Here is a 22,462-nt window from a genome sequence, read left to right on the forward strand (position 1 = left end):
TTTATTTATTCACAAACTGCAAACACCAGATTATCTTCATAAAACACAATATTAACATTTTTGTAAATACATTCAAGTAACTGCATTTATAATAAAAACATACAGTATGTTCATACACAAAAGTATAAAGAAGTGCATTAAAATGTAATTCCAAAGATGTAAATTACTCATCACAGACGCAAAACATAAAAATGTGCCCAAAAAGCTTAAAAATAATATACTTTTTAAACAACCAGAGTAAAAAGTCAGTGCAAATTCCTTGCCTTTTCCCAATGTCCAGTGCTCCATCTGTAAAACAAAAACAAAGACAAGGAAATTAACATTTTACTCTCCATATAAACCACCTTTAACTTCGGACACTGCGGTTTGAACAGAGGCAGGAGGTTTTGGTCTTTGGTCCTGTCAACTGTCTGTCCTCCAACCTCTGCGAAAGCGCTGTCCTGCCTCAGGGCTGTGTCCGGGACAGGGCCTGGACAGGACAGTCCTGTTTGCAGCGTCATGAATGAGGAGGTTCCTCCTATAGTGCCCTATGACGTTAAACCAGTGCATTGAAAACAGTGGTCTCTTACAGTGAGTGACTTCTCAAAGTATTATACCCCTCACATACTGAAGTGAAGAAATACTAAAAATGTTGATCTAGAGGCCGCAGTTTTTTGTATCATGGACAATGTTCAAAAAGAGGGTAATAGACTGGGCCTGCAGATGAAGAATGTCAGAGGTTCTTTTTTTTTTTTTACAATATGAAAAAATAACTATATGAGTTCAACATCAGCCAGCATAATCAAATAGAAATAATTTAGGTGGTCGGAAACTTTTTGAACCCATGTAGGAGGTGGGAGAGATGACATATGGGTGTTCTAGAGGACCTTGCATTGCCCCAACCACTGCTGAACTGAGACAGGAGCCACTTAACGTCTAGAAACCACTGGTAAAGAACAAGTCAATATTTGATAGTGAGCTGGGGGGGGGGAACTCTCAAGATACAACATTACAATCGACATTAAAATGGGGGAGCAATTTAAAGCTTGGGAGGTCCAGAAATACAAGTAGTGTGCCCTCAATTCTGTAAAGATTACCAAATAGCCATTGTGCCCCTTTACAAACAGGCCTATATAACTTGTATGTTATTTAAGTTGGTCTATAAATATCACACTAAAAACAACCTCATTCCCATTCTTTAACTTCAGACAATGCGCTACGACAACAATATCCTAAAGTCATGGGCTTCACAGATTCTAATGGAAACTTAAAGAATCTGAAGTGCTGAGTGGTCTGAAGAAGGCCGCCCCGCACCCCCCCCACACCCCCCTCGATTCTCACACTCCCGTACTCTGCCGACATTGTGTCCGTCCAACAAAGACGTCCCCGCAGCCCCCTCATTATAAATACATGTCATTGGATCACAGCTCCTCTGAATCCCTGAGTCTGCTGCGCTCTAAGTGGCCATGACTGAGCCCTGAATGGGTGGCCGGGCGACAACTACACCAATAGACAGCAGCTCCAGGCTTATGGGAATGAATGCCTCGCGGTGGGACGGGGTCACGGGGCGCGCTGTCTCTTACATGTGTACGCTGTTGCACAATGTGGATATATTGTGTGCGCTGTACTGCGGCGAACAAATGAAAGGGGCGATTTTTATTTTATTTTTTAAAGGCAATTCAAGTTCAAGTGTGTTAACAGTTTGTGAACGAGGTTTGCACCGAATCTGGGCCAATGCTTTTTTTCCTGCTGCCTCAACAACAAAATCATAGAAATATAAAAAAAAAACACACACAGCTCAGGCCGCTGCAGGAGGAGGGAGGGAGCGAGGTGTATGTGCTTTTTTTTTATTTTTTATAAAAAGCTCTCATTTTGTCGACAAAATGGAAAAGTGTCCCTGTCCCTCTGGAACCACAATCCAGGGCAGAGTGTTGTGCTTTCATCTATTCTCTCCATTTCAGAGGCAAAGCTGCTGTTTCTTCCTGGGTGCAGCAAAGTTTTTTCCCCCATTCACCCGCTCGTAGTTGCGAAACCCTCGAGATGTGACCAGTGAGATATCAATGCCCCCCTCCTGTCTCACTAATCTCCTGCTATGTTTAATGTTTTGCGTTGTTACGATCAAGCTAAGGCCCTGCTTGTTAATTCTGTGAAGCAGTCATACTCAATATATTTTGAATCAAACGATACCAACGGATTTTAAGCTAAGAATTGTGACTTCTTGGAGACAGACGAGCTTTTTCTCATGCCCGGAGGAAGATGCGGTAACAATACATATATACACAAGCTTATTATTGCTGCGTTTATTTCTAATAATGAGGAGCCATTTTGTGCACTTAAAATCCTTCTTGACGTAGACCAGTGGTTTCCAACCTTTTATTTTGTCTTGCGTACCCCTTTAGCCTTTCAATTATACTCTGAGTACCCCGTAATTGGAGGTTCTGCAGTGCTGAGTGATTTGCAAAGTCCTCAGCTAAATTCTGATTTGTATTTAGTTGGGTGTTGTGTAAAAATGAAGCTAAAAAAATACCCATCAAATTCAAACCTCTTACTGCCAAACTATACGTCATTAAAACACACAATACATCTGGTAACAACAGGCCCAAGTGCAACATTTTGGACTGAAGCGGTTGGACAGGTCTATGGGACAATTGAAGGTCTGGGAGAAGCGGTCCCTTTCTGCAGAGCTAATGAAGCCTGCGCCCTCAGGCATTGAGGAGCTGCGAGCAAGCCCTGTGCTCTGTCACCCATTCACACGCTTCCTCTCCTCACACTGCTCCCGATGAGGTAATGCTTTCGCCCTTAGAAGACCATTAGCATGCAAAATAAAACACTGGAAACTAAACTATGGCTTTTTCATATAGGGCTGCGCAATTTATCGGCAAATGATTGTTATCGCAAAAGAAGCTGATGTAATTTCCCTATCGCATGAAGCTAAAACATACACTGAGGTCCTAAGTTTGCTGAAACTTTTGGTTCAAGTTCTGTTTCTGACACGTTCCTCCTAGTTCAGTTCCATATATAGCCTCATTTTGATCTTTACACTGAATATATCGGGACCTGCACACTCATTCGGTCAAGTTGGAACTGGGTTTTTAGACTTTGCTGGTTATATATAGGACAAAGAAGTAGCAGTTTGTTATGTTTTGTGCTTCTTAACATTTTTACATTTATAATTTTAGAACTAATAGCGATTTTTCTGTTAATTATCATGACTGCAGTTATATTATGTTTTCAAATCAGTTCAGAGGATCAGAAGCACTAAAGTAAAGACTGAAACATGAACTGCTAAACTAATGTTTTCAAACATTGGGTCTAAAAGACAGGATTAGCAGGTTTTTCATACATCCCAATGGAGACAGGTAATAGTGCTGTGTTAGATCCCTTTATGCAAACAAAATAATTGCAGCCTTTGCGATTTGCTAATTGCAACCACTAACATTACAATTTCAATGCTGCTGTCCTGGATGTGCAGCCCTGGAGCGATTCTACCGCTGGCTGTCAGTGAGATGCGCTACATAAGTTTGGAGAGAAACAAAGGCAGACAGTGCTACAGAGTCATAGCCAACACGTCAGTCAGAGCAGAAATGTCAGTGACAGCAGAGATGTGGGGGGGGGGGGGCTCTCCGACAACACAATCACACTTTCAGCAGGGGAGGTCTGTCTGTCTGTCTGTCTGTCTGTCTGTCTGTCTGTCTGTGATGTCCAAGTCGCAGCCTACACACCAGCTCCTTCTCCGAGCATCCCAGACTGAGCCAACCAAAGGCAGCAGTGCTTATCAAACAGCCTAGCAACTTCATTAGCATCCGGCTAGTCCCAGACAGCAAACCCGCGCGGCTGCTCAGTCACCCACACATATGTGCCAGACAGCCCCTCCACTGGCCTTGACCCATGAACTCTAGGCTCCTCTTTCACCTGCTACAACTGCATTCAGGCTGCAGCGCCGTCTCGCCAGTGGCCTAACCCTTCTACATATGTTCTCCACCCATTCCCACGCTCCGCACTCAGACCTCCAGACTAGGAAATGATGAGCTCTTTAAACACGACGGCATTCATGGGGGGCATTATGCAAAAGTGCAATGTGGTAGTGTCTGGACGTCTGACTTAGTTGACCCAGCTTTATCAGAAGCAGCGCAGAATAATAGCCCACATTTCCTTTATTGTCTCACTAATCTCAGGGAATGGTTTCCTGCCTGTGACCAGTGTCAGGACTAAACACGACGAGGCTGTGTTTAGGTTTCTAAAGTCAGCTACCGTCTTCATTAAGAAATAAACGGCTCTGACAGCTCTGTACTTTATCTGCATTCTTCACTTTTAATTTTGTAAAGCACTTTAAATTACTGTGTACATTGTGTATGAATTATACTGTACTACACCAATAAACTTGCCATGCCTAATGAAGAAATGCAGCCAAATAATGATTACAATTTGGTACATTTTAAAAATTCAGCCACGATTTCACAAGCTACAACTATGTACTATAGTCCCAAGTAGGGCGGCCAAACGAACCACAATCAAAACCAAAGACAGCAATTGCTTTGGTCATGTATTATCTGCAAACAAGTCTCACATTTCAATTCTGTCTTAAAATTGTGTCTAAAACCTGTAGTTTCGATCTCTACAAACATTTACTCTTGCTGTGGTAATCCAAGACCAAAAATAGCACATAGGATTTGCTAATTTTTCACCACTGACATGTCACTTTCCAAATGCTCAAATCGGCCATTATTATTCAGTGGTTTCTAGCCGGCACATCAAGGGTAAACCCACGATTACCACCTCCTTCCTGTTCCTGATTCTCGGTCCTATTGCCATTGGCCCCAAGCAGCCTCATATTTCCTCATTGGCCAGTCTAATGTAGAGAAATGGTGATGTAGCAAACACGAGGCTCGAGTGTAGTAGTAGCAGTGTTAAATGTTATTGCGAGAAACACGTAATCCAGAGCGTGTTCCCGGGTTTTGGGGCAGAAAACATGGGTGTGAGCTACACGCGGTCAGTGAGCCGGGCCCTTGGACTTGGAGAGCTGCACTTGCCTGTCTGCCACATAGACAAGAGCATATGGGCACCCCAGTTGCTCTATGCAAATGTCAGACGCACAGACACATGTTCGCAAATGCAGACACCCCCCCCCCCCCCCCTTTTCAAGTCCCTCATTAATGGTTCCTTCTAAATCCAGACACCCCCCCCCTCTCAAATAATAACCCATCTTCTACCCCCCTTCAAAAACAAACGACTCCACAGTCTAGACCCGAAAACCCACTCGAATCAGACACCCCTCTCAAACCCCCCCATCTATCTATCCTCTCCCCGAGCTCCCACGACATGCAGACAGACCTATGATTTGCGTGACCGCCATTTTGCTCCCCACTGTAAAGACCCAACTGTATGGCACGGCAGCTGCGTGGACAGACAATGCAAATGCGTATTCAGTCGGTGGCTAAAACAACTCTTAGCGCATCTATTAGGATCCCAAATCAACGCTGTCGCGATAAGAAAAGAATAGGCTGAGGGCTGTGAGATCTGAAATGAGTTATACACAAATGCAATTACTCACTTAACCGTCAGTAAGTCCCACTGTTCTATCAATTAGGGTTTATGATCATTTCAACGGATATCTTTAGTACATAAATGTATTTGTGTGATTCTGATATCTGATTTCGCCGTTAAATGAGATTACGCTGGTCAGTGACTGATACACAGACACCCTTGCGCATAAAAATTAGACTATTAAAGCCTGTCTGTCTGGACTTAGTGGGGCCTATGCATCCCTCTTTAATTAGAGTCTTCCAAGTCACCGCTTTTGTTTGCCAAATGCCTCATCTGCGCATCATTTATGTCTGCACAACAGCGCGTGTGTGACAAAGTGCCATCTGATTTAGAAAAGCCACGGCGTATTCTTTTGTACAGTGCCGCATTTGCATGTGAGACTTGAGCAACGCATGCGAACAGATGCACCATATGGCACCGTACAGGGCCACATCACGCCTTCCTGTGAGCGCCAATCAGGTATGTTTAGATTTATGTCACATTAAACGGCAAATATCAACAGAAATCTGCATTACTCTCGAGATCCCAGTTTCGCCGCGTAACAATATCGCTTTCAGAGATGTAATTATCATCACATGCCAAAGACACTTGGTTTCGCGGTTATGCAAATGCAATTAGCGCCGATTTGCATCCGACGACAGCTAACGGACACGACAGGGGGAAAAAAACACGCTTGACGTGTTTTTGGCACAAAGGGAGACTGTCGGCCATTTTGTCTGAGCCGGTGCCCATCTGGAAACAAGTACACTGCATTCCCGTGACGACAGCAGCAGTTTTGAGAGTGGGGCTCTATAGTGCACTCTCCTGTAACTCAATGGAAGGCGGCATTCAAGGCCAAGTGGGTCTCTACAACCCATTCAAATGCACACAAATCCTTGTTTCAATAATGTACAGACAACACGGGACCAGCGCCTGTGCTCTACCGTGCTCGAAATCTAACACGATTTACATAGAATGATGGGGATGATTTCCTGTGCACATGCATACATGTTATACAGTGGGGCACCGTTAATGACAGTAATGTGTTAGTCCTAAAAAGATACTTGCCTTTTCACCCTCTCTCAGTTGCTTTAACATCCACGGGTTCATTTTTAAAAGGGACTAATAACAACAATTGCACTTCAAGGACTGTGTGTTTTAGCAGATGCACTCAGCCACCCGAGCGAGAAAGTAGAGAAAAAAATGGTTCTGTGTCTTTGTCAAATGTAAAAACTGGATTGGGAATAAACAATGGCGGGTCTTTGTATGAAGAGGGAGTCTAAAGTCAAACTTCCAGTGTAGTGTTAAAACAGCCAGAGGCAGAAGGTGGGGGGTATGTCAATCTTATGAAGGGAAAAAAACCAACAGAAGAGCGCAGTTTCCCTCATGGCAGTCTCAGTATTCGAGGATTATTTGGGGAAAGAACCACACACAGCTGTTGGGGTTTGGGAGGTCCGCTCAGAGGGGCACAGTTAGTCCTTCGGAGGTCCGGGCCCCAAGGCCACAGACGAACACAGAGACCCCAGCCAGAGCCATGCCTGCTCGCTGCCTCGTATTGATTTCTCCTGAAAGCTGGTAGCTCTAGAGGTGCTTCATGCCTTCAGGGACCTTCTCCGTGCTTCCCAGCCCACTCACTGGCTGCCTGCTCGGGCTTCACTGGCTCCAGTAGACCCTTGGATGGAGTTATGGGCCACGGAGGAGAGGCAGAGCATGTAGAGCCCATGGCGATGATGATGAGCCGCACCAGGTCTCCGAGTTCAGTCATCCACCAGCCTTTATCCGCCATTCCAACCACCCACCCTCGTTTCCATCTGAAAAAAAAAAGGAAAACACACAATGTTTTTCAAAATCTCACCTTTGGCATTCAGCCTCCCTCTGCTCCATGCAAATGCAAATGTAAACACTAACACTTTGATTAAAAATATGTGGGAAGAAAACAGCAACTTGCTCTTTTGTAACCTGCCCCAAGGCACTCACGGCGATACAAAAACAAATGAAAATGCTCAGCCTATGGTGGGGAGCACAAACATATTTATCGGGGGCGTATATTGTAACATTTTTGTCAAATAATTGCATGAAGCCTGTATTGCGCTGCGATAATATTTGTTTTTTTAAGAATTAAGAACTCATTAGAACAACACTCATTTTGGCGCAGTTGTTTCGGTGTGTTGGCCCTGTTATTATATTAATGCGCCTCTTTGAGCACCTCAAAACCCACAAGTGCATATCCTCTCAGCTTTTAAATCCACTTGAACATGCTGTTGTGAGAAATGAATAAACCAGAGACAGAGTTAGGGAGTCAGAAAGTCCCGGGTCAGTCGTAGCAGGGTCTTGTTTGGGAGATGGTTTTTCCACTGATAATGGAATCGCCCCGAGAAGCCCATGGCGTGGCCTGTGCCGAACCCGGCGCTGGGTGAGTGGGCGAGCTGGAGGAAGATTCACACACAATGGAACCTTTGAGAGGGTTCCGACATGGGTGTTAACTCCCCATTCCTCCACACACAATGGGGCCCCCCACTAGCGCCGCGCAGGGGACAATGTTAGTTCAGGGCAGCCCTCCATCCAGCAAGAGAATAGAGCTGCATTATCAAGATGGGAGGAGAGGCATGGCTGGGGGTGCGCGCAGAGACGAATGGGAGATAAAGAAATATGTTATAAGGAGGGCAGCGGGTGAGGGGGGGGGGGGTTGGCTGTGACCCATGGCTTTGGACTTGAGGAACAAAACAGACACAAACACAGCACATAGAGGCGTAGACACCCAAAAGGCTTAAATTATGAGCTCAGTGCTGAGGAATGCCCAGTGATTTATTATTATTCAAATGATTAGACGCATATAACAGCTTCTGTGTTTTAAAAAGTCTTCAATGAGAGATGAGAATATGTTTTGGCTCCTATTTCGCATTTCAGATGAACAACAATTTAGTGAACTCTCATGCATGTCGATTTCAATGAAAAAATTATATTAATAATTTAAAGCCACACAGCGCAACAGTCCAGATTATATACAGCAATGTCACAAGGACCCACAATGCACATAGTTAAAACAGCAACATCTCCATGGAGACGAGCTGGTGATGTCCCACTAACAAAGTTGAGTGTCAGGTCTGAGGGAAAGGCAAGGCCGGTTTTTCGAGCTTTTATTCACCAATGTAAACATAAAACGACATTAATTCTGCTCGCTTGGTGAAATGTTGCGCACTGTGGCTTTTAAAAACCGCAACTACAATCCAACAAACATGCTTCACCTCCCTTTCCGCAAACAACCATCTTGGGGGGGTTTTGCGTGAGCGCGGGTTAACAAGGTTTAGGATTTCTCTTTGGTAAGATCTTTACACTCGTGTCAGGCGAACAAAGCGATTTCAAATGTACAAGGGGAAGAGGTGGTTCAGCGTGCGGAGATGAGGCAGCACAGCGGTAAAGCGGCCCGGGAACAGTGGTAGGAGGGAAGTGTTTATGGAGATCCAGTGTCTCTCTGGGAGCCTAATAGAATCCTGTGGCTGGACGGTGAGCTCATTGTGCCCGTGTAAAGGATTACGCTGGTAAACTGGTAAAACAGGGAATGAGACCAAACACTGGCGCCTCCTGCCGAGAGCCAACCAAGCATCCAACATGCGCCCAGAGTCTCTTTTAAGCTGGCTCATTTCATCAGTGACAAACGCCCAGGCGACAGAGGCAGAGGAGCTGTAAGTACACGGGAATATGGAAAGGGAGTTCATACGCATGCAAGTGCACGGACAAAAATGTGCTAGACCTGAGTGAAAGATGGGCATTGGGCTTACGCGCAGGAGCTGAGCATAATATGGACAAATGACGCCTGTCTCGCCTGTCTGTCTGCATCCTGAGTGACAGTTTACAATTTCAGAGGCAGCAGGTAGGCCCAGCAGGACGCCGTTTTGGCTTTACACCTTCCACAATTTCCTAACCTATTTCTCATCTTTCAGCCCACATTTCCGGCTCTCATCTGACTCCAGCTATTTCTAATCTCCCCTTTTCTGCCACTGCTTTTATGCTTTAGTCTCTCTTTTATTATTCTGAAGTACAGTTTATATCAGCTGATAAAATGAAGCATAGTACGAATAGTCACAGACATTAAGGCTTGCATTTTGTATGCCGCGGTAATTCCTGAAAAACATTTGTAACAAGAACGCGTGCGTACTATTAAGCATTTGTAAAGCATTGATAAAAACTTAAATCATCATTTTTACAATCCCCATCATTTGTTTATGAGCACAAAAGTGGCTGAACAAATCCTTTTCTGAGCCCCTGCATAACCAGACAGTGTTACTACGGCAACATATAATGATGCAATTACATATTTAGAAATGATTGACTGAAATTAGAAAAGCTTTGGAAAAAAAAAGAAGCTCAATAGTGTGTCACTTCTTGTAACCATGCATTTTTATACAATGTTTCGGTTTCGTATCTCATATTCCTTATCATCATAAAGACCAAACGCTACGATGACCTTTTTTCCATGAACAACAAGCGACTAACGCTACACTCCCGCTACACTCGCGCTGGCGAAATCCAACAACCGCGGAGAACACAATGCATCATCTGCATTCTGTAACCTGCCACAGCTCTCTCTTCATCTCTGTTCCTTCAAAGGAGTCCGAGGCCGCATTCAAACAGTAGGACCCACACTCGGCTAACAAACCTCATTAACGGCCAATAGACATCTTCTCAATGCTTGCAGCAGTTGTCACACATCCCCTCTCAATGCACACACTGGTGGCCACACTGACCACAACAAAGCATCTTTACAGAACTAATTAGAAAGGTCCCCTCTCTATTTAAAGCTCATCTGAATAGGGAAGGCGCCAATAATGAAGAGGGAGCGAGCCAGAGACGGGATGGGCCACATTGGAGCAAGGGAATTGGGAGCAGGAGAGGGTACGGCAATGGGAGTCAGGTCAGGAGAAAGAGAAGAAAGGACGCTGCTAATAAACTTAAAGAGAGACAGCGGCACAGTCTTTCAGGGTGGAATTAGAGAGAGGCGGCTGCGCGGGAAAGGGGAACTCGAATAAGTGCGACACCGCTCTGTGGCTCGTAATGTGGGACTGAGGCGAGAGCGGCTTCAATGTGATTGGAGCAGAGGCAACCGGGATGGAGTGGCAACAGCGACGAGAGCAACTTTGTCTACATTTAAGAAGCAGCGCATGATGGTAATGGTGTTTTATAACTGTCGTCAGCTAATCACCTCAAGCTGGGGCTGGTCCAACTGTATTGTGATTAGATTTGCAGTTTATGATGTTTCAGCTCAATGGACAATTTTGGAACATGTTCAGGAGCAGTAGCAATTCAGGGTCAATTGAGAACGGCGAAACCAAGAAGCACATGTTTGTAGAGGCTTAAACTACAGGATTAGCAGGTGGTAGACATAAGAAGACGATATGGAGCCAGGATATTTAGTAGATTTTAGAAGGATATCATCCCTAAATAACTGTAGTATTTGCAATTGGTTAATGGCAACAATTCAACTTGTGGTGAAGATTGAATTGAAATTAATTAAGCAGCTCTAGGGCTGTCAGGATAAATACTATATTAACTTATCGTTCAATGAAAAATAAATAAACAATACATTTTTGGGCTCGATTTTTATCGTCTGTACATTTATTAGCATTTTCCCTCATTCTTCCTTAGTAAAACTTTGATTTTCAACTGAAGCAAATTGAGTTTCCTAATATTTCATGATTATAGCAGCTTGTGTGGTGTTTTAGGATATGATTATGCACTTTTAGAACAATGGTTTACTGCCATGTTTATGCCTTTGAGAGGTGACAGTATCTAGTATCGCTAGAGTCGATAATATCGTTTATCGCGATACGTTCCCGCCTCGATATATCGAACTTCAGATTTGTTATTGTGACAGGCCTACGCAGCTCTGCCCTAAACCTCCTCATTTGTTTTTATTTATATTTATTCAGTATTATTGTATCCGTTGGATGAAACTGCCTGGGAACATCTACATAGAAGAGACATCTATGAACGTCAAGGTCTAAGCTCAAGCTCAAGACCAAGTTTTCTCCAACTCAAAATACACGTAAAGATTATGATGTTTATAAATCTCCTCAAATATTGTTTATCTGTGAATCTGTGAGCCCATACTCGATGCTAAGTTCAAGTTGAAGCTATGACCTATTTGTTGTCCCATCAAACTCGCTGGTCCTTGATAAGTGTGGCATTCTGGGGGACTAGCAGGTGTCCCCCAATGTCACCGCGTTTCCCAGACAGCTTGTTAATTTGCACTTTCTTACGCGCACGTAATGTGTGCGTGCATGCATGTATATGTGTGTGTGTGTATATTTTAGCGACAGGACTTGACCCTCGCGGGCTGCGGCACTGTTTCGCGTCTTGCTGGGCGTGGGAAAAAGACGGGAGCCCTTTTCACAGCTGCCTTGGCTGAGGCCTGGTCTGCTGGGGGGCCCCCTGAGCACACACCCGTCTCGTCCTGCTCACCCCCTCCCTTCTTATTCTGTCCCATTCAGGCTCAAAACTACTAGCTTTCAATAGCGGGACCCCCTTCCCTGTGCTTCATAAATACATCTCATTATTCAAGTCCTAGTTTGCATAGGGATTCCAAAAAGATCTCCACTCTGCTCCTGAAGCTTGAAGCCCCTCAGCCCCTTAGAGCAAATTCGACTTCGTAATCTCCCTCTGTTAATATTTGTTTTAAAAAGATGTGAGAGCGCTTACTTTACGGAGCTGATTTCAGTGATCTTGCTAGGTTTTGCAGCCCTGTGTTCTGCGAAATGCAAACCTGTAATGACAAAATTTTAAGCAAGCTCTATGCTAAATCCTCTCCATCTGCCACCATCTATTGTACAGTATGCACACACACACACACATACACACACACACACACACACACACACGCACACGCGCACACACACACACACACACACACACACGCATCACAGACCCCCCCCTGCACCCTCGCCCATTCACTGCAATACATTACTGCCCAGATTTATCTCCCATCAGTCCATATAATACTGAGGTTATAATTTACATCCACTTTAGAAATCAGCAGCACAGGCCAGTCCTTGCATATGCTAATATAAAGCTTGGGAAAATCTGGACGATTCAAAGAAGTCCATAGTGAATTTGAAAAACTGAGTTTCAAAGATGTGACCTCGCTGACACAGTGCACTCACAATGACAATGTGAAATTACAGCACTATTTCACTAAGAATCGGTGAAAGCGTGAAAGGATGTTTACTTTGATTCATTCTGAATGTAAAAAAATCTAGAATAGCTCATTATATTAAGCAGCATTAATGCCTTGATAAATATGCAAGTAACAATAAAAAAGAACTCTCGGTGGCCTAATTAGGGCTTACAAATTAGCAAAAATGTTTGAGACTATTGTATTTTTGAACAAATGTCTTTCAAATGGAATAGAAGAGATAGTATAACATCAAGTCGTATTACATAACAAATGCAGCAATACATAGGTCGTCCTCTCTTTTATTTTTATGTCGCCGTTGCCTTTGCAATATTGTCATACCTATATGCATAAAAATACAACCGTACTCTCAATAATCCCGAGGCGCTGCCCGACTGTTGGTGGGGCTTTAGGGTCTGAAAGGACAGAGCCACCCAAACGCTCTTTCCACATGAGCGGCTCCCAAACCCCGGGCGGGCAAACCCATGGGTGCCTGCCCTGTGCTGTAACGGGATAAAGCAAGCACACCCAAGATTACACGGCCACCTCCCCTGCACCTAGCACACGTTCTACCTGACAAATAGGATCATAGTGTTTAAAGGGATAAAAAGCTCTGTATGAGAATGAAAGAGAGCGGTCTGTGTGAAGAGGAGGGGTATGTGGGTTGTACAATTTAAAAAAAAAAAAAAAAAGAAAAAAAAAAGGTTAATACTTCAAAGAGGGGATGATGGAATTGAACAAGGAGGTCACACTTTGCTCTTAATATGTTTCTGTAGGCTAGTGCAATGTATACACATATTCAGCGTGACATAAAACGTACTGTAGTCGTGCCAATAAAAATCTCTATAAAGCAACAATGTGAGAGTAAGAAAGTAATGGTCCCCTTTGCACTCAAAAGTCCTTCTGTCCACAGTGCGCATTTTAAACATGTCCAGGAGCATTAACATTTGAGATGAGACTGAAACATGAATGGCTAAAACCCAACAGAGACAGGATATGTAGCCAATTGAGATTTTGACCAGATTTTGAATAACTGCATGTGTCATGTGTTTTAGTTACCTGTAAATGGGCTCATGTTTGGACAGGTCTGTGCTGAGTATGTCTGTGACCAAAGCTGCAACATCGATGAAGTCCGCACCATTCCTTAAATTAAAAAAAAAGGAAAGATATCTTAATGCAAAAGCACAAATACATTTGAATAAAACGCCAAGCATTACTTTAAAAAGCTTTGAGGCGGAACAGACAACAGAATGGAAAGTGCATCAAGCTGACCTTGTAACTAACAACAATGTTTTAAGTTGGTGTTTTTAGGCACTCCTCATTATTTTTGTACTTCAGTCCAAGGTTTTTCCATATTTGTGCACTGTATAACACTTAATATGGATGAAAAACAAATCTATGGGTTATTTTAGAAGCACAAAGACAAAAGATGAATAAAAATGTAGAGCAACAATGTTTTTTTTATTGTATTATTAGTATTTTTAGGGACATCAAGGCCATATCTTCGAGATGGGGGAGAGATAAACTATAGCATGAGTGGGGACACATAGGCACACAGTTACACACCGTTCAAGATGTTGTTTAACGCTTCACGTCAAATATTGTCAGTCACGGTCTAAATAGAGCATGGGACATCAGGGATATTCAATCATTTCTAAGGCTTGCTGATTCGGCTCCCAGAATAGATCAAACTCAGAGCTGCTGTCCTATTTTAGTTTTATCTAGTCCCAATCTCAAGATACTTCACCTTAACTAAAACACAAATGTGAACACATTCGCCATATCCAGCTTAGATCTCACAGAACTGACAAGTGTTTTGTATTGGAAAGTAATATTCAGGCTCCAGCAGCATTTCTCAAAATGTTCAGAATGCACACAAAAAATGATGGTAAAAATGACTTGACTTAATTCTGACAAGCTTCTCAAAGCGCTAGGCCATTCATTCACCGTCCATAGTGGCAGTAAGTTACACTTTTGCCACAGCCCTGGGGCTGACTGATGAGAATGTGGCTGTCAGTCTGCACCAACAGTCTCTCAGTCTCACCACTTCATGTAAAAGCGAAGTGTCTTGCCCAAGGACACAATGAGCGTTTGCATAGGTCGGAGCTGGCATCAAACTGACAATCTTCTGGTTATAAGACCTTTATACACCTGAGCCATTTATGCAATTAACTGCACTAAGCACGAGACACTTCATGTTGCACAATTGAACAATTGAACAATGGCAATAAAAAACATTCTGATTCTGTGAAGACGGCCAGTATTATGTGTGAATGGCTTAGAATCTTCAAGCTTTGGACAAAGGTATGTGATTTTTCTTGAGAGACAATTGATTAGTTTGAAAAAACATTGTGTTGTTCTCAATACATATAATGTTAAGACAATTTGTTTAGCAAGGTCCCACTGAGAATCTCTTTTTCAGGGTCGTTCTGGCCTAACCCTATTGTACTGTGCATGTGTATAGTGGCAGAGGACAGACATGGAGAGAACATGCAAACTCCACAGAGTGGCCCCACCTGGTCCAGGTAAGACCTATAATAATAGTCTGGAAGTAAAAGTGGGCAAATCCAAAAGGATAAATACAGGATATGAAATAGACAGAGGTCTAAAAAATGACTCTAGCATATTGGCTGTTGATTAGACACTAAAACCACTGAAAAGTAACAATACCAATGTACATCGAAAGCTCCAGCGTTGACGCCGTCACGTGAGCTTTCAACTGGCCAATCACGGGAGAGCTTTAACTATTTCTGTTCTACCCTCCAGATATTACACTTGTACACCCACACAGTTGTGACAAGTATCCTGTAGTGAAATTGCTTTTCTAAAATCGCTCCCGTCTTTCATAAAGTTGAGCGAACTGTAATTCTGTCGTTCCTCCGCAGGCCCCAGAATCACGGCGATGCCAAAAGCACAAATAAATGCATCAACATTCACGCCCTCGCGGCTAAGCAGGGCTCTTCTGGATATGTCCACACAAACCCGGGACAGATGAAAGGTGCAGATGAACTACATTCACGCCGCTGTTGTTTCGGGCTGACGCGGAATGCTCCCTGCTCCAGCTCAGCTTCTTTTCCGAGGTGCATCCCCAGCATCATCCATTCGGCTCCGCTCAGTCCCGGCATTTCTCCTTCTCCGCCACGCCGAAAGGAGCCCCTGTTTCCGAAGTGGTCGGCTGCAGTTCGTACTTTCGGTTCTCTAGCTTTATGAAATTAAAACTCATACAGCTAGATAACCAAAGACACAAACTAAGCCATGGTCTCTTAAAGGGGCCGCTTCTTCGCTCACTCTCGCACGAGAGGCTGAAGACAGGGAAGCATCGAGGGAGAGAGCCTGCTTGCCTGCCTGGTCACATTGCGCTTACCGCTTCTTACGCACACGCACATACGCACAGGCTGGAGAAACGAGGATAAACTGAGCCAACAACTGCATGACCCCAAATTAACTTTAAAAAAAAAAAAACTATTATTACTGAAATACTCATCTAGTGAAAGATCATCGTTATAACCTATACTCTTCTGTAACCTCAACAGTGACAGGCAATAACGCACAATATTACTTTACAAAACGCTGTAGGATATTACCCCTCCCTCAGACCAATGGGGTTGTGATGTCGCATAAAAGTCTCTTCTTTTTCAGTGTAATTACCAATAAAACTGTTAGTATTAAAGAAACGTTTCGCATTGGTCATCCTCCATCCATATAGGCCTAATTTTGTTGAACCTTTGCCCGTGAGGCCTATGTTAAAATAGGACAAAAGTTTCGACAACAAACCAGCAAAGAATTCAAAAAATATATATATTCTAAACAAGCCAATCCATAATGGTTCTTTTGATTTTCATCCGGATGGTTCAATTGCCTTCCACGTCATCGCAGTACTTTCTGATTCCACTACTACGATCTACCAAAAAGACCGTAGCCTGAACAGCGGGCAGTCCCAAACCAGCACAGATTGCTCATTTACACAATTCCATGTTTCACTTACTTGAACAGCAGACTAAACTCCTCTCGACTATAGGCAATGTCCACAAGGCTATATCCGTCAAATCCACGCCGTTCTTTGCTTCAAGTTGGTTTTGAGTTTTGTCAAAGTTAACAGATAGAAATTTAAAAAGTAACACAATGTATGTTGAGTCCTGCCTTCACCCACGCGGACTGCGACTGACAAGTGCAGCGCGTCCATGCGTGTGCCGGCGAATGTAAGGGTAGCCCCGCCCTAAAGAGAGTGAATGAGAGCGAGAGGGAGAGAGCGAGAGAGAGAGAGGGAGGGAGAGCGAGAGAGGCGGGAATATAGCACCATGAAAGTACTTTGAAAATGAATGTGTTTAGACCATATTCACCTATAATTCTGATCAGCACGTTGTGCGTAAAACATGCGTAAAATTCTGCTGCCAAAAATTCGGAAGATTTTTTTTCTTTCTTTGAGACTTTTACGTTTTGAGGCTTGGAAAAAATAAGTTAACCTTGGCCATTAAAGGCACTAGTGCATTAAACACGAGCCCACACGTTTGGGCAATGGTCTCAGGTTAGGGTTTGTGAACGTCATTCGTTTGGAAATGGTATAATAACGCACGCGCTACTCGCCTATGTGTCCTTTTGTTCATAAGTGACTGAGTCGAATTAAAATAATAATAATATATATTATATAATAATAATAATAATAATAATAATAATAATAATAATAATAATAATAATAATAATAATAATAATAATAATAATAATAATAATAAAAATAATAAAACCAGCAGCACAGACAACAGTCTTAAGGTGCTTACAGAGTCTCAGTGCAGAAGAAGCTGTGCCTCGCCATTCCAGCAATTCCACTTATATGCTGTGTTATCCAAAGTGATGCTGAGATATAAGTGCTATCTGGGCGCAAACGATGAGATAGTACGTGTGATAAGAATAAGCCAGCAGAGACAAGCAACCAATAGTAACTCGTAATATCTCTCAAAGTTTGAAAGGATGTTTAAAGGTTGGTGTGTCTGAGCATGGGAGCAGGTAAACCAATAACAGAGAAGGCCTGCTGTGGATTTCCGAACCAAGCTGGCATCAGATAAGCGTTAGGCTACATATCTGATTTTTGCGCATGGGCAATCTGTTAGAATCACGGAGATGTGGCTCTCCTGTCAGGCTGCAACACAGGTCTGACTCGACTCGGATTCCAATTCAACTCAGCATCATTTATAAACAGATGTAATCTGCGCTGGCCCCTGCTGCTATCGTGCTGTAATTGAACCTAAACTGCTCTAACATCTAAAAAGGCCTAACCAGTCCAAAAATAAGATGGTGTGCCTAAGGCTTCTTTTGAATAATTTAGTGATAAGCCACGAGGACATTTCCCATCCACAACATTAAGAAATCCTAAATTCAAATGAAAACAAATACATGAATATAAATATTGTGCTTATAATTTGAAGTAAACGTGACACCTCATACAATGGGAGGCTAAGCCTGTGCGAAACAAACAAAGCTGAGCTAAAACAAAGTTAGGCGTGCTGCTAATGCCCAGACTTTCCCACACACAAGTGACAGGGATACTTTACCCCCTCGTCTGCAGTCGCCCCCAGGCCCCCCACCCCCTCAAAAAAAAAAAAAAAGAAGAAAAAAAAAGAAGAAGTCAACATCAAGTTCAACAACGTGCCAGAGTAAGATTTACATGACAATCGGGTCTGGGATCCCCCACGTCCCCCCAAGCCCGCTTCACGGAGTCTGGCGTCATCCCCGCTACACTTTCCCAGGCTCACAACAATATCCCCTGCTGAACTCTGCACTGCAGCGCTGCCCGGGGCCTCTGTCCTCCGCCTCCTCCCTCCACTACACCGCGAGATGAATACTTGTGCGATGAGCACACACGGCCAACACTCATTAAATATTCCTCGCGCTGCATTATTCCAAACTCGATTGAGAGGCCACCGACGTCCAAAATTAGCCCGCGCGTTTGCTGCAACATTACCTCTGTGTGACACGTGGTTGTGCAGATCTATGGCCCAATAAGATGAGTAAACCCGAATATGTACATTAGGCTACAGATAACCGTGTTGGGTTATGCACCGTTACTATAACTGCATAGGCATAAAGAGTCCAATGACACATGGGCTTATTGTAGGTTTCATTTGTGGTAGGCCCAGGCTGAATTACGCACTGGCATATTTAATTAGATTTGCTCTAAGTGTACACAAATATGCCATATTATACATACGTTTGTTAAATGCTACACATTGCCAACTCTTCACTAGGCCACTGATCACGTGTTTGGATGAACGCTTGCGCGTGTAGCATAAATATAGTCAGGCCGCTGTGCCGGAGCACGCGCACTATGCAGAGATGACCCAGTCCCGAAGGAAGCAGTTCACTGACAGCCAAGCACATTTTGTTTTGATTTATGTTTTTTGTTTAGCTTCTATTTTTCTAACCAGTGAGTCGTATTCTGGATAAAATGTGCCTTGTGTGTGTACGGTTTTACAATGACACTAGTGCAGGTTTGACTGGCTGTCGGACCGGCCATTTACAGGAGAAAAGGCACGCACAACGATAGAGGATGAATTGTAACGATATGAACCTTACATTAACGATATGCCGCAGCAAGGCTCCTTTTAAAATGCACCTGTGCTTTGGAGTTACAGTCAAATCAGTCACAGGACGAACAGCGACACTCTTTGGTGAGACTGAGGCACTAGTGAGGAAAATGCAATTGCCTTTCTGGTCCATTTATTGCCAAAAAAAGAAGAAAAATAGGAAAGGCAATACATCAACCAGCCAGCATGGCATATTATGAAGTTCATTAAATCAAATAATTGGCACAACAAACATTATAGATTGTTAATAACATATACGATGAATTAAGGAAGAATTCAGACATTCAGGCCAATTATAGCTCTTTAATTCTAGATTTCCTTTGCTATAAACTTGAAAATTGGAATGATAAGAAAAAATACATATTTATAATGAAACTAAGCATTCCGAGCCCGGCTCTCATAAGTGCAGAATGCTGATGGTTGAAGTTCACTTTGGTGAATTCCATGGTTTGAAAAGTATTTAGTCCTCATAGAAACCAGCAATTCATGTTTAAAGTTTCAGAGTAATTTTTATTTTTTCATTTTAAACTTGTTAAGTGTAGGTTGATTTGTGGGAGCTGTAGCGGCCTGTAACTTGTGAAGTTATAAACTTTACTGAAGAACCAAAGTTGGACAAAGGCAATTTCATGTTACTTTTACAATTACTGTTACATTTTCATTCACTGATATGAATAAACATATGTATAAATGTTAATCCAACCTTTAGTAACAACCTGGAAGGATTAAAAAAAAAAAAAAAAAGCCTAATTAATTTCCCTCAGAATTATCCAATCATTAATCTTCCTGTAAATGCAAAGCCTTTTCTTTTTAATCAATTTCTTCACATATAAAAATGTGTTTTACCTGAAGGTAAACTTTGACACACAGTCACACACAATTTCGCAGCTCTACTGTATCATATGGGCCTATACTCTGCTATTTGACCATTGCGGGGATTTCATTAAAAGCCAGTACCAAATTTCTATCCCAAATGTATTCGCATATTCACATGGCTCGTGTTAAAATATTAAAAGTTTAAAAAAGGCTTTGGTGAAGGAGAAGAAAACTGAACTGCAGGCTCTGTTGTCCTTTGGACATTGTCTTAAAATATGGAATAAATCCGGCCTCCGCCAACTTTTCCAAATCTCTTGGACAGTTGGCTATTTTTGTTTTGTTATTTTCCGGATTTGAACGAAACAATAATAGGCTGTAATTACTTGATCCAAACTTTATAGACTTAACTGTATCAACTGTAAAGGCAAAATGAAGCAGATTCTTACCAGCAGCAATGGGCAGACTTGTCCTCTGCTGATCCCGAAGTGAAAGAGGGAACGAGGCTGCTCGTTTCTTCATTTGAGGCGGGTGGGCATTATGCAAATACGCGCTGACACCGACCACCGACCTGTGCGCCATGAAAGGGACGGACAGCCACAGCCTGCGTTCCCACGAGCCGCATTCCTCCGGTCAAGTTCAAGCTCAATGCCTGTGCGCATTAATATGCGAGGCGTGCCGCGTGGCTAATCCCAAAAAGGCAAGTGCTCTGCGCCCAGGGAGAGACTATTTTGTGTCCTCACAGTGCAACACCGAATTACACGGAAATGCATGGATTTTCTGAGAATGAAGGCTAACACACTAGCCTATTGGCTACTAAAGGAACCAATACCACAGCAGCTGCTGCTGGTAACTTCACTCTGGCCTCCTTAGGTAGGCCCATTGTCATTAGCCACGCAGTTAAATGAAAGTAAGAAAGATGGAAGATTTGAAACAAGCCGAAAGGCCTCATCTCTTCAGAAAGCCTTTTAGGGAGTTTTTGGCCTTAATCATTTTCTGTTTTGTAAAACCTTATGCCCCTCACGTTATTGATATGCATCATATACTCGGTTATAGTAAATATATGTTATAGATTATAGTTTTCTGCAAACTACCTTCACTTAGATGTTGAAAATTCCCATGTCAAAGAAACATCCCTGAAGAAATATATTGCATGTCTAATAAATAATATTTCCATTTTGTTATAATAATAAAACTATGCCCGATATGTCAATAACTATGATAATAATACAATAATAAAACACTAACAGTCGAATAGCACTTCAAGATGCTCAAAGATGCTTTACAGAGGGCACGAAACAAACAAACATGAAGCAAAGAAGGAGAGTTTATGAAAGCTGTATTAAGAGGATGGCTTTAAGCTCACTGATATAAGACATGGCCATGGAGTAATCTTGGAGTATTTTACAGCTTGGGCATGAAGTTGTCTTGCATTAAAAGTATTTTCTCTCTGCTGAGCCCAGTCTTTGTTCAAACTCTTTATATGTGGCCTGGTGCGTGTGCATATGCTCAGCAGCTCAGTCCTTGCAGGACGTCCCAAGTGGAGGATTCCCACATGTATGTTTAGTGTGATGTGTCTAGTCATAGTATAATTGGCCGTCTCAGACTGAGACTCCCCCTTCGTACAACACCCACATGCTCCAGCCCTTCAGCTCATAAACCGGTGTCTGGCTCACTGATCCCATGACCCTGTGGGAATCACACCCTCGCTCAAAATGTAAGGATTTAGATTTGTGTGTGATCATTTAAATGGGAGCATTAAGTGGCACATTTAGATTATGCATCTTTGAATAAACAAATTGCTCACAGCATTTATTGTAGATGAAAGTACATGGTGGGTTCAAGTCAAACAAAAATTAGGAACAGTAAAGTTATTAAAGTCATACATTGTGTGATACACAGTGAAATATTTGATTTGAGTAGGTAATGAAAACAATCTGCCGTGGAACTAATATTTTTGTACTTAAAAAAAGGAAACAGTATCTCATCTCAGTTTACTTATTAAGATGTTTCTCTCTCTCTCTTTTTTGTAATATTACTCATTCCACTCTCAGATGTTAAAATGAGTCAAATTTAGGTAAAACATCCTTAATTTAAATTGCAACTTTTCAAGATATAACATTTGATAAGGCACAAGAATATGTTTTTTTGTTGTTGTTGTTGCCTCAAGTAAGAGCAGTGACAAATCGAAAAAAATAACGATACTGAAGTGAAGCAAAAAGTGAATGAAGAGTTATGAAATCTCTGGATTCACTGTTTCATTTTGAGGAATGATCTGAGATATAATAATGTTATACAAACAATCAATCCTGGTATTTAAAGCGAATGAACCACAAAAAAATGTAAATGATGTCTAGAAAGGCTACTCACATGGAGTGGGATGAGGTGACACACTTGCATTTAA

General features: G+C 42.6%; 1 protein-coding gene across 3 annotated transcripts; it reads right to left on the reverse strand.

Moving 5' to 3' along the window:
* Positions 1-226: 226 nt before the first annotated feature.
* LOC306973207 (uncharacterized protein) lies at positions 227-20,808 on the reverse strand. 3 transcript variants are annotated; one of them, XR_013793552.1, is made up of 4 exons: positions 20,508-20,808; positions 13,730-13,813; positions 6,571-7,313; positions 227-288 (listed from the first exon to the last, which is right to left on the reverse strand). XR_013793552.1 is itself a non-coding variant. In XM_079570069.1 (4 exons), the coding sequence occupies exons 1-3, from the start codon at positions 15,793-15,795 to the stop codon at positions 7,103-7,105; spliced, it is 438 nt and encodes a 145-aa protein (XP_079426195.1). In that variant the 5' UTR covers positions 15,796-15,858; the 3' UTR covers positions 227-288; positions 6,571-7,102. The 3 variants fall into 3 exon arrangements, 1 of the variants encoding a protein (XP_079426195.1); XR_013793553.1 differs by lacking the exon at positions 20,508-20,808 and adding an exon at positions 16,656-16,858; XM_079570069.1 differs by lacking the exon at positions 20,508-20,808 and adding an exon at positions 15,653-15,858.
* Positions 20,809-22,462: the final 1,654 nt, after the last annotated feature.

Source organism: Gobius niger, assembly GCF_951799975.1.
Source record: "Gobius niger genome assembly, chromosome: 13".
Classification (NCBI taxonomy): domain Eukaryota; kingdom Metazoa; phylum Chordata; class Actinopteri; order Gobiiformes; family Gobiidae; genus Gobius; species Gobius niger.